Below are 12,733 nucleotides of genomic sequence, written 5' to 3' on the forward strand. Positions count from 1 at the left end.
GGGATGGGGAAGACCCCTGAGCTCAATCACAGGACCTCCACCTCACCCCCTGATACATGAGGACATCAATGACCAGAAGATCCTAGAACTCGCCTACAAGATGATTGAGCTGCTGACTGGAGAGGTGACACTGCTGGGAATGCTGGGACATTATATAGTAACACTATGAAGGGATCGGAGGAATGACTGTATAATTTTATGTGTCAGGTTGCTATAAGATGTCAGGATGTCACTGTCTATTTTTCCATGGAGGAGTGGGAGTATTTAGAAGGACACAAAGATCTGTACAAGGACGTCATGATGGAGGTTCCCCAGCCCCTCATATCACCAGGTAACAGACAGGACTAAATACACACAGCCTATAATTATCTGTATGTAAAGAATGAATCCAGTCCCTGTATGTGTTTCCTCCAGATCTATCCAGTAAGAAGACAACACCAGAGAGATGTCCCCGTCCTCTTCTTCTACAGGGCTGTAAACAAGAAGATCCCAATGTTCCTCAGGATCATCAGGTAGATGGAGAGAAGGTGTCATGAGATCTATAATGTGTAGACAGCTGTGAAGGTCTTGTGCTCAGTCTTGTTTTATCCACCAGTATTATATGTTTTATTCTAGCTATTGAACCCATTCTACGCCCAGGTGGCGAGCATTTTTATTGGTATATGGTCTCCCATGCTGGTATGTGCTGCCCCCCTCCTGGTATTTGTGCTGCCCCCATCCTGTCCCCACCATCCTATCCTGGTATGCATGGCACTCCTCACCCCCAAATCCTGGTATGCATGGCACCCCTCACCCCCAATCCTGGGGTGCATGTCACCCCTCACCCCCACATCCTGGTATGCATGGCACCCCTCACCCCCAAACCTGGTATGCATGGTACCCCCTCAACCCCCAATCCTGGTATGCGTGGTACCCCTCACCCCCCAATCCTGGTATGCATGGTCCCCTCACCCCGCAATCCTGGTATGTGTGGTACCCCTCATCCTGGTATGCATGATCCCCTCATCCCACAATCCTGGTATGCATGGTCCCCTCACCCCCCAATCCTGGTATGTGTGGCCCCCTCATTCCTTTCACACTGTACACACATACAAAAAAATAAACAGTTATACTCGCCTTTCTTCTCTGTGCTCCAGCGCTTCTGCACCCTGTTCTGCCGGAGGCCAGGGGAGAATGTGTCGCCGGAGCACTGCGCTGTCCGGCGCCATTTTGCTGAACACACACTGTAAATGTGTCTTCAGTAAAATGGCGCTGGATAGCGCTATGCGCATGCGCCGATCCGACGCCTCACTCCTGCCCCATCTCCGACGAAGAGAGGCGCCGCGGCAATGCTCCTCCCGATCAGGTAAGTATGTAAGTATGGCGCCGGAGATTGCGGCATGCGTTCAGTGCCTACGCATACCGTGATCTCCGGAGCCATACACACTCCTCTTACCTGTATCGGCTGGATGCCTGATTCTGTCTGGAGCCAGACTGCGCGTCGTGCATGCGCAGTCTATCGAGGCTTCAGACAGAGACACGCATCCCCGGTTATATTATAGACTATTGTAATGAGAACGGTGGAGATGGCAGGATTAGAGCTGATCATAGATGTGACTTCTCCATCTGTCTGTGACTTTTACAATATTTGTTTCAGGGTGAAGATCTGACCCATATTAATACTACAGAGACATATGTGAGGGGTGATGAGCGGTGTAAGGAGGAGATTCCTACATATGACTACCCAGGTGAGTAGTAACCACTAAATGCAGAGAAGTCACAGATTCTTCTGTCACCGGCTGTGGCTGCTTTATCGGTTGTGTAGTCCGGCCATATCACAATCGTGTGATCACCATTTTGCCTCTAGACCAAAACATTCTCCTCCATCCAAAACTGTTCAAACGATTTTGGGCATTGAAAGCCCTTATCTATATAATTTACAACCTGCAGGATCCACCTACCCCCTGTTGGCTTCCTAGATCCCTGATATCTTATTGGATGAATCTACCTTCTCTCCCTTCTGTGCTGCTGAATGTGCTCATATGGTCCCTACAAGACCAGGTCCAGTCTTTCTGGCCAAACTTCACTTTTATGATCTACAACATTAAATGTGCAGTGAGGCCAAGTGTGAATTTCTGTATAATAACAGCAGAGTTTCCCCTTAACCTGACTTTTCAATTTCTTCTAAAACCGACTAACTTCAAACCAGATTGTGATAAACTATACAGAAAACATTACACCTGTGCCATGATATATCTCTAAGCTGTGCGTGGCTGATGGCTGTAATATACATTTATTCACGCCTGCAGGAGATGTGGTGGCTCCAGCCCTGGTTTCATGGATTCACTCCACGTCATAAATTCCATTATGTTTTCAATCCTAAGGAATTCAGATTACTGCACAATCTCTCCTGAAATGGGGGCGCTAATACTTTCTCTACTCTCCTGCTCAGGACTCATAGTAGCTCCAATGGTCCACCATAAATGAGTGTGACTCCTATTTAGTTTGTAGTTCTCCTCTCATACATACATTGTTATTGAGGATGTAACATGGAATAAAAAAATAAGTTATTTTTTCCAGGTTCATTCTGTATGATAGTTTGATTGTGTTTGGATCGTACGGCCTCACTTATGTCAGTCTGTAACTCCCTGGTAGCCTTTAAAAAAAAGGTCTCCATTGACTCTCCCAGATGCCCGAGATCTAAAATTAAGACCTTTTCAGCTCTGCACTATTATAAATAGTTCTCTTTAATAAAAGTATATTTTTTCTTGAATCTCATGTGATAGAAAATATTTATTAGACCTTACAATAATTTAGATGGCCAAGAGCCACCAAGCCGCATACTATAATTACCCCAGAGAGGTTTCACCATTAGTTACTCACTACTTACTGATGAAGACTGTTGAGTTTGATCATTTCAGGAGATGTGTTATTGTCTATACTCACAGTTTTGCTCATCATCCTTTAACCCCCTCTACATGGATCTGGAGTTACACAGAGACCCCTAGGCTTGGGCCACGGTGTTACCTGCTGTTCTGTGGAGTGAGATGGGAAGAATAGTCAGGTAGCCGGGTCAGAACCAGGAGGGCAGAGAAAATACAAAATCAGAAGACACAAGAGTAGTCAGTAAACGGGCCGAGGTCACAACAGGAAGCAAACACACAAGCCGGGAGCTGAGCACAGAGGACTGAACCAGAGGAGAACAAGGCTGTAACTGGCAGCTTCCGGCAATATGCTTCCAGCTTTAGTAGGGTGCGGTGCTTTCTGATTGGATGAAGCAGGGAGCAGATTACTCCAGCTGGACAGCACACACACCCATACTGCCAGACTGGATGGTACTACTGGTCCCAGCAACCCTAATCTTAGTGGCTGGACAGAGCCTGCGCCGCCCAGAGCTTCTCGTTCTGACGTCTCCTCCATTTCCAGCACCGCCTGCAGAATGAATAAGGCGGCTCCTGGTGACTGAAGCAGACGTTGCAGGAGCAGATCCCAGAGGAGATGGGACACACCATTTGCAGAAGCCTTAATATGACAAAATGTCAGAAAACCAGAGCAGTAATAATTTTTATTTTCTTATATATATATATATATATATATATATATATATATATATATATATATATATATAGCGCCAACATATTCCTCAGCGCTTTACATACATTATCATCGCTGTCCCCATTGGGGCTCACAATCTAAATTCCCTATCAGTAGTATGTCTTTGAAGTGTGGGAGGAAACCAGAGAAACACGGGGAGAACATACAAACTCCTTGCAGATGTTGTCCTTGGTGGGATTTGAGCCCAGGACCCTAGCGCTGCAAGGCTGCAGTACGAACCACTGAGCTGCTTAGGGCAGCACGGTGAAATCCACATAAAGTGACTCCATTGCTCCATTGTGTAATTTTTAACCCTCAGGGAATTAATCTAAAGGAGTAGTGACTATTTTAATTCTAGCTGCACTTTCCGGATATTAGCATTCAGTTGATGTTAGAGAGTGAAAATTGCCATTATGCCATTTATTGCCCAACACATAGTGGCCAGATTGTGCTCCAGGAGACACACACCATCAATTAAGTGGGTTCTTCTCACTATAGTAATGTCAAATACATAGATGCTAAATGTGCTTTGGGCGCACTGCAAGGCTCAGAAGCGAGGGGAGATTTGACTTTGGGAGATCGGATATAGCTGGATTGGGTTATGGAAGCCATGTTGCTTTTCAAGAGCCTTTATGGAAACCTCTGTTTTTTTTCCTTTCTTCCATGAGAGCACCACCTGAGAGAGGGTATCCGCTCACCAAGGGTACACGCGGGAGTGCAGTGGTATTATGCACCCCGTGGCTAAGCGCGCTGGCAAGTGGGACTTCCGGGGCTGTGCACATGCAGGGCACGTGTCAAGAGGTTGCGATGCGCCCTGCTGACGTAGCGTGCTGGAATGCCGGGACCAGGACTACACATGCGCAGGGCGCATGTCAGTTTCTGGCGCACCCTGCTGACGTTGCGCACCGGAATGCTGGGCCATGGGGCTGAGCACACGCACGGCGCGTGTCAGGAAGTGACGCTCCCTGCGTCAAGAGCTGTATTCACCAGAGTAGCAGCAGCAGAAGTCACCAGAGCAGCAGCAACAGCAGCTCCTTCAAGGCCGCAGCAGTGGCAGTCGGACAAGCGGCAGCAAGACCAGCCGGAGGAGCAGGGCAGGTCCCGAGTCCACCACCTCCAGCCGGGAGCGAGCATATGAATTGATCCAGCCTCAATCTCCGGTACCCTGAACGGCAGAGTGGTGAGTGATCTACGTGAAAGTTCACCATAGTAGATGGGTCAATTTTTTCTATGTATTTTATTTTTTAAACTAGGAAAAACCCAAAAAGTGTAGTACCAAGAGGAATAAGAAGGAGTGTGCGCTGTGCGGGGTTAATTTTCCCAGCACTTATACTAAAAAGCTTAGCCAGAGTTGTATCCAAGAAACCATATCAGAGGAAACACCTAATTTTGTTATGGATTTAAAATCTTTAATCCAGACGGAGGTTAGGGACTCCCTAAAGACGTTGGCTACACGTAAAAAGAGTAGGAAGCTGAAACGTCATACATCAGACTCAGAAGAATCTGTAGTATTCCAGGGCAAGGGGAAGTCTTATTTCCTCTCCTAACTACTCGTCATTCTTATCATCATCATCTTCCTCAGATAGCGATACAGGAGGTAGGCCGTGTTTTCCAGTGCAAAACACGGATAAGCTGATTAAAGCCATCAGAACAACTATGGGCATAGCCGATACCAAGACCTCTAGGACTGTTCAGAACATCATGTTTGGGGGTCTTGATCAGAAGAAGAGGCGCACATTCCCCGTCAATGAGAGGATCGTTCATCGACAGGGAATGGAAAAGATCTGATAGGAGAGGGCAGTTACCATCACCTTCAAAGAGAAGATACCCGTTTGAGGAAGAAGAATCAACCAGTTGAGATAAAACCCCCAAAATTGACGTGACAGTATCAAAATTCTCTAAAAAAAAAATCCACCCTGCTGTCTGAGGATTTAGGAGCTTTCAAGGATCCTCTTGATAAAAAAGCGGAAACCTTATTAAAACGAACCTGGGAGTGACCAGCGGGAGCATTGAAACCGGCAGTCGCAGCCACTTACACAGCCAGGTCAATGATGGTCTGGTTTCAGCATCTAGAAGACCAGATTAAAGGGGACATTCCAAGGGAAAATATCCTGGCCAGTCTTCCGCTAATGCAGGGGACGGCTGCCTTCCTCGCGGATGCGTCGGCAGATTCAGTAAGGCTGGCCGCCAGATCAGCGAATTTATCCAATGCAGCTCGCATAGCTCTGTGGCTCAAGAGCTGGTCAGGTGATGTACAGTCTAAGATGAAACTGTGTTCAATCCCGTGTGAAGGGGAGTTTCTTTTTGGCAAAGCTCTGGATGACATACTGCTTAAAGCCGCAGATAAGAAACACTGGTTTTCCAGTGTGTTGATGCCTCAGTACAAGACTTCCTTTCGTAAAAGGAAGTATAGCATAGGTACATTTTCCAGAGACCAGGTCAGATGGAAGGACGAGGAGTGGAGGCTTCATGTTCGGAGGTCCTTCCTCTGAGAACAGAAAATCCCCTAAGTGATGGGCCTCCCCAGGTAGGAGGAAGACTGTCCCACTTCCTGCCTACCTGGGAAAAAATTACATCCAGTGCCTGGATATTAGGAATTATAAAGACAGGACTGAGACTGGAATTCAGATCCATTCCCCTGCAGACCTTCAGGATTTCGTCTCCCAGGAGGCCCAGAGCGCAAACAGCCCTGGAGCAAGAGGTATTAAACCTAGTGGAAAAGAAGGTTCTGAGAGAGACTAATAAGCGAGCAGGGGAAAGGATTCTATTTGCCCCTGTTTCTGATAAAGAAGCCAGAAGGCTCCTTTAGAACCATAATCAACTTGAAGAGCCTAAACAACTTTCTAATCTACAGACCCTTCAAGATGGAATCTATAATATCAGCCATAAAGGTGTTGTTCCCGGGTTGTTATATGAGTGTCCTTGACCTGAAGGACGCCTATTACCACGTCCCAATCCATACAGGATACCAGCAGTATCTGAGAGTAGCTGTGTAGATCATCAATCGTGTGAGGCAATTTCAGTTCACAGCTCTGCCCTTCGGCCTCTCCATGGCTCCAAGAATCTTTACGAAGGTCATTCTGGAGGTCATGGCGCATTTGAGAGAACAAGATACTCTAGTTGTCCCTTATCTGGACGACTTCCTGGTAGTAGGCAGGTCAATGCGAGTTTTCAATGCTCTCTTGATAAGAGTCAGAGCCAGCCTGATCAATCCTGGATGGATACTGAATCTAGAGAAGTCAAGCCTGGAGCCTCGGAAGGTTCCGTCTTTTTTAGGGCTTATCTTGGACTCAGAGGGATAGACTTGTCTGTTATCAGAAGACAAGAAAAACAGAATTACGTCCCTAGCCTCAGGAGTAGTCAGGAATCCATCCAAGCAATGTCTCTTTTAGGTACAATGACATCATGTATCCCAGCAGTTCAGTGGGCTCCGATACACTCCTGATATCTGCAGCAAGATATCCTAGCAGCAGAGAAACAACTCAGGGGACACTTGGACAGGAAGATGACACTTTCCAATACAGCCATCAGCTCAATCGCATGGTGGCTGGATCGGGAGAACCTGTCACAGCGAGTTCCTTGGTCGTATCAGGTCAGGGACATAATTACAGCGGACTCAGGCTCAGATGGCTGGGAGCACATCTGGGAGATCGTGCAATACAAGGAATCTGGTCGGACAGCAAGAAAGCCTTCTCCTCAAAACATGAAGGAGCCGTCGGCGGTAAAGAATGCAGTGATGAAGTTCAGTTCCCAACTACAGGGACAACACATCCGAATTATGTCAGACAACAGGACAACAGTCGCCTATGTCAATCATCAGGGGGGCACGAGATCCTGACCTCTCATGTTAGTGAAAGATCAGATTCTACAGTTTGCAGAACAACATCAATTTATGCTCTCGGCTCTGCAAATAAGAGGCAAAGAAAACTAAAGATCAGATTCTCTGAGTCAGAATATACGGAATCGGGGCGAATGGGAGCTGAATCCAACAGTATTCCAGCAAATTGTGGATTGCTGGGGTCAATCAGAAATAGATCTTTTCGCAAACAAACGAAACAGAAAAACAATGATCTTCTGCTCCTTAAATCCAAACGAAAGACCCTATGCATTAGATGCATTAAAAATACCCTGGAGCTTTGGCCTAGCCTATGCTTTCCCCCCACTAATGTTAATGCCAACGATTTTGAGGAAGATCCGAGAGGAGCAGGCAAGGGTCATACTAATCGCCCCATTCTGGCCCAAGAGACCCTGGTTCACCTGGATAAAGAGGATGTCCCAGTCAGATCCATGGGTCCTTCCAGATGCTCCAGATCTCCTCAAGCAAGGCCCAGGCTTCCATCTTCAGAGGTTGGGAATTTGATGGCCTGGAGTTTGAAAGGTCGTTACTAATCCAGGAAGGGTTTTCCCCAGGTCTAGTCACTACTCTGCTCAAAAACAGTGTGACGACTAAGATCTATGGTAGGAATTTTGACCATGTCCTATCTATTTCGGCGCAGTCAGCTAAGGTTAAAATTCCTATAAAGCTATTCTGGAATTTCTTCAAAGGGTCTTAGATATGGGGTTGGCTACCAGTACCCTTTAGGTGCAAGTATCAGCGCTTGGAGCTTTATATAACTATAATTTGGCAGCAGATAGATGGGTTATCAGGTTTAAAAAGGCGTGCAATAGATCCAGACCTATTGCTACCCCGAGAATGCCTCCCTGGGATCTAAACCTGGTCCTGGAAGCCCTGACTAAGTCTCCTATTTGAGCACTTAGGAAGCGTGACAGAAAGAACTCTCACTCTGAACACAGTGATACTGATAGCGCTAACATCAGCCCGTAGAGGTAGTGACTTACAAGCTCTGTCAGTAAATCATCCTTTTACACAGGTCACTGTAGATGGAGTTACATTAAGACCAGACCCGGCCTATTTTCCGAGGGTGGCCTCCACAGAACACAGGAGATCATTCTCCCCTCATTGTATCCTAACCCAAAAGATTTAGAGGAGCAGAGGCTTTATACTCTAGATGTTAGACTGTTTTGGTTCAGTATTTGGAGGTAACAAGGCCTTGGAGGAGAAGTGATGCTGTATTTGTCTCCTTTCAGCGAGCTAGTAAGGGACTTAAAGTTACAAGGGGAACTATAGTTAGATGGATCAGGGACGCCGTTAGCTTAGCATATTTCCCTAGTAATGTGCCGGTTTCAGAGAACCTGAAGGGCCATTCCACAGAGCTGGTGCAGCCTCCTGGGCTGAGAAGGCGGAAGTGTCCATTCATAACATATGTAAGGCAGCAACATGGTAATCTCCTTCTACCTTCTATAACCATTACCGGCTTGATCTTTCTTCATCTGCTGATCTATCCTTTGGGAGAAAGGTGTTGCAAGCGGTGATCCATCCCTAAGGTGTCTGTTCTATATAAATCTCTCAGGTGGTGCTATCGTAGGAGAAGGGGAAAAAAATCATAGTTACCTAACGGGATTTTACAGAGCCCATGACAGCACCCTTATATTCCCCCCCTTTTTTGATCACTTATGGTGTTCTCCATATATGGATGTATAGTGAGAAATGTTTTATTGGTGGTAGTTGTGTACTAACATACTGTCTGAAGGTCCTCTCATGCTCTAAAACAAAACTGATGTGGAGGAGAGGTACCGCCTTTTTTATTCAGCAGGTTTCCTGTCCTGGGTGGGCGGATACCATCTCTCAGGTGGTGCTGTCATGGGCTCTGTAAAATCCTGTTACCGGTAACTATGATTTTTTTTCCAATTACAGACGATGGACCTGAGTGGGGCTTGTTGTTTGTGAGATGAGTAGAAGTTTTAATTGGTATTATTGATGCCTACATAACTTGGTGGCTTTTTATTCCATATTTGAGAGGCAGAATGAACAAACAGTTGAAAACCACGCTCTACTGGTTCATCCTATGAGGTTTTCTATTAGATTTTGAAATGTCAGTGTCTTGGTGAATAATTAATTCAATGTATTTACCGTATTTTTCGGACTATAAGACGCACTTTTTTCCTCCTTTTTTTTTCTCCTATGCCCTCTGTTAAAGGGCTTGAATATTCAACCTCTCTCCACACCCATGGGCATGGGGAGGGGGTGAATATTCATGCCCTTTAATGAGTGGGCACAGGAGATAGCCAGCAGCCGCAGCGCGGCTCCGCTATGTGCCGGCTATGAAGTAGAGTGAAGTCACTGCTCCCCGCGCACACAGTCCCGGCGTGGGAAGCAGTGACTTCCAGCAGCTAATCTCTCCTTGTGAGCCGTGCATGGCAGTGACGTCATGCACGGCTCACATGGAGAGATCAGTGCAGGCAGACAGGATGCAGCGCTGAAGGAGAGAGAAGAAAGGTGAGTAGGAGTGTTTATTTTTTTTTAATGTGCAGCATGATGGGGATTAGGGGTGCCATGCATATTAGGATAGGGATTAGGGGTGCCATGCATACCAGGACAGGGATTAGGGGTTCCATGCATACCAGGACAGGGATTAGGGGTGCCAAGCATACCAGGACAGGGATTAGGGGTGCCAAGCATACCAGGACAGGGATGAGGGGTGCCATGCATACCAGGACAGGGATGAGGGGTGCCATGCATACCAGGATAGGGATTAGGGGTGCCATGCATACCAGGACAGGGATGAGGGGTACCATGCATACTAGGACAGAGTTAAGGGGTGCCATGCATACCAGGACATGGATTAGGGGTGCCATGCATACCAGGACAGGGATGAGGGGTGCCATGCATACCAGTACAGGGATGAGGGGTGCCATGCATACCAGGACAGGGATGAGGGGTGCCATGCATACCAGGATAGGGATTAGTGGTGCCATGCATACCAGGACAGGGATGAGGGGTACCATGCATACTAGGACAGGGATGAGGGGTGCCATGCATATCAGGATAGGTATGAGGGGTGCCATGCATACCAGGATAAGGATGAGGGGTGCCATGCATACCAGGATGGAGGGATGCCAGGCATACCAGGATGGGGATGGGGACCACGTATAAAAGGAAGGGGGCGGCATATATACCAGGATGGGTGATATTTTCAGAATTGGGGGACATTACCCCTATACCAGTGTCAGCAGAAGACCCCCCTCCCCCTTAAAAGTGCATCATGACCACATTTTTTGCTCAAATTTTTATTTTTTTATTTTCCTCCTCTAAAACCTAGGTGCGTCTTATGGTCCGGTGTGTCTTATAGTCCGAAAAATATGGTACATAACTTGCCATTATTATAGACAGTTTAAGTAGAAATTTAAAAAAATAAAATCCAAGGATATTTTATTGAAAAATAATAGATTTTTATCTTAGCAGATGACTGTACCTGGAGATCAGAAGGACAGCTGACATCTTCAATTTTTAAATCAGAAGATCTTGAGATCCCACAGGATACAATTGAAGTGAATGCCATTACTCCAGATATACCATCATCCCTTCACAGCAAAGATTTGTCATCTGATTCTTTGAAACAGGTCCTGTCTTCTGATTCATTACCAACTACTAAGGAAAATCATAGTCACAAATTAAGCATTAAAAAACAAACTGATCCTAAAGCAAAGAAGACATTTTTAGAATATGGAAATAGTTTTCCTCTCGAAAAATCTTTTCCTAAACATCAAAAAATTCACACAGCCGAGAATAGATTTTCTTGTTCCAAGTGTGGGAAATATTTTAACAAGAAATCAGATCTTGTTAAACACCAGGGAACTCACACAGGGGAGAAGCCTTTTTCATGTTCAGAATGTGGGAAATGTTTTACAAAAAAATCCAATGTTGTTAAGCACCAGAAAACTCACACAGGGGAGAACCCATTTTCATGTTCAGAATGTGAGAAATGTTTTTACCAGAAATCATATTTAGTTAGTCACCAGAGAATTCACACAGGGGAGAAGCCTTTTTCCTGTTCAGAATGTGAGAAATGTTTTTACCAGAAATCAAATTTAGTTATTCACCAAAGAATTCACACTGAGAAGAAGCCTTTTTCATGTTCAGAATGTGAGAAATGTTTTAACCACAAATCAAATTTTGTTAGGCACCAGAGAACTCACACAGGGGAGAAGCCTTTTTCATGTTCAGAATGTGGGAAACGTTTTAACCAGAAATCAAGTCTTGTTAAACACCACAGAACTCACACAGGGGTGAAGCCTTTTTCATGTTCAGAATGTGGTAAACATTTTGAACAGAAATGCAATCTTGTTAAACACCACAGAACTCATACAGGGGAGAAGCCTTTTTCATGTTCAGAATGTGGTAAACATTTTAAACAGAAATACAGTCTTGTTATACACCAGATAACTCATACAGAGGAGAAGCCTTTTTCATGTTCAGAATGTGGGAAATATTTTACACGAAAAGCAGCTCTTAATAAACATCAGAGAAGTCACACAGGGGAGAAGCCTTTTTCATGTTCAGAATGTGGTAAACATTTTAAACAGAAATACGGTCTTGTTATACACCAGATAACTCATACAGAGGAGAAGCCTTTTTCATGTTCAGAATGTGGGAAATATTTTACACGAAAAGCAGCTCTTAATAAACATCAGAGAAGTCACACAGGGGAGAAGCCTTTTTCATGTTCAGAATGTGGTAAACATTTTAAACAGAAATACGGTCTTGTTATACACCAGAGAACTCATACAGAGGAGAAGCCTTTTTCATGTTCAGAATGTGGGAAATATTTTACGCGGAAAGCAACTCTTAATAAACATCAGGGAAGTCACACAGGGGAGAAGCCTTTTTCAAAATTAAATTTTTATTGAAAGATTAAATAATTTTAAATTACAAAAATGCCAAAAACAAACAAAAAAAAACGAATAACCAGGACAATATCAGCATCAGTATATCATAGAATATACAGTTATGTCCATATATATTTGGACAGAGACAACATTTTTCTAATTTTGGTTCTAGACATTACCACAATGAATTTTAAACAAAACAATTCAGATGCAGTTGAAGTTCAGACTTTCAGCTTTCATTTGAGGGTATCCACATTAAAATTGGATGAAGGGTTTAGGAGTTTCAGCTCCTTAACATGTGCCACCCTGTTTTTAAAGGGACCAAAAGTAATTGGACAGATTAAATAATTGTAAATAAAATGTTCATTTCTAGTACTTGGTTGAAAATCCTTTGTTGGCAATGACTGCCTGAAGTCTTGAACTCATGGACATC

At 45.0% G+C, this 12,733-nt stretch overlaps 1 protein-coding gene across 1 annotated transcript; it reads left to right on the forward strand.

The window, feature by feature from the left end:
• The first annotated feature begins 211 nt into the window (after window positions 1-211).
• LOC141197657 (uncharacterized) lies at window positions 212-12,408 on the forward strand. Its single transcript, XM_073662739.1, has 4 exons — window positions 212-331; window positions 415-512; window positions 1,637-1,727; window positions 10,877-12,408. Exons 1-4 carry the CDS (start codon window positions 247-249, stop codon window positions 12,319-12,321), a joined length of 1,719 nt encoding a protein of 572 aa, XP_073518840.1. The 5' UTR covers window positions 212-246; the 3' UTR covers window positions 12,322-12,408.
• Window positions 12,409-12,733: the final 325 nt, after the last annotated feature.

Source organism: Phyllobates terribilis, unplaced genomic scaffold, assembly GCF_046119375.1.
Source record: "Phyllobates terribilis strain yellow unplaced genomic scaffold, ASM4611937v1 Scaffold_85__1_contigs__length_6476398, whole genome shotgun sequence".
NCBI lineage: Eukaryota > Metazoa > Chordata > Amphibia > Anura > Dendrobatidae > Phyllobates > Phyllobates terribilis.

What these genes read in the sequence shown, in the direction of transcription:
- LOC141197657 (XM_073662739.1), top strand. Translation starts at nt 247, where the DNA reads ATGGAGGAGTGGGAGTATTTAGAAGGACACAAAGATCTGTACAAGGAC. An exon ending in CCAGCCCCTCATATCACCAG is followed by an intron (nt 332 to 414) that starts GTAACAGACAGG and finishes TGTTTCCTCCAG; the next exon opens with ATCTATCCAGTAAGAAGACA. An exon ending in ATGTTCCTCAGGATCATCAG is followed by an intron (nt 513 to 1,636) that starts GTAGATGGAGAG and finishes TATTTGTTTCAG; the next exon opens with GGTGAAGATCTGACCCATAT.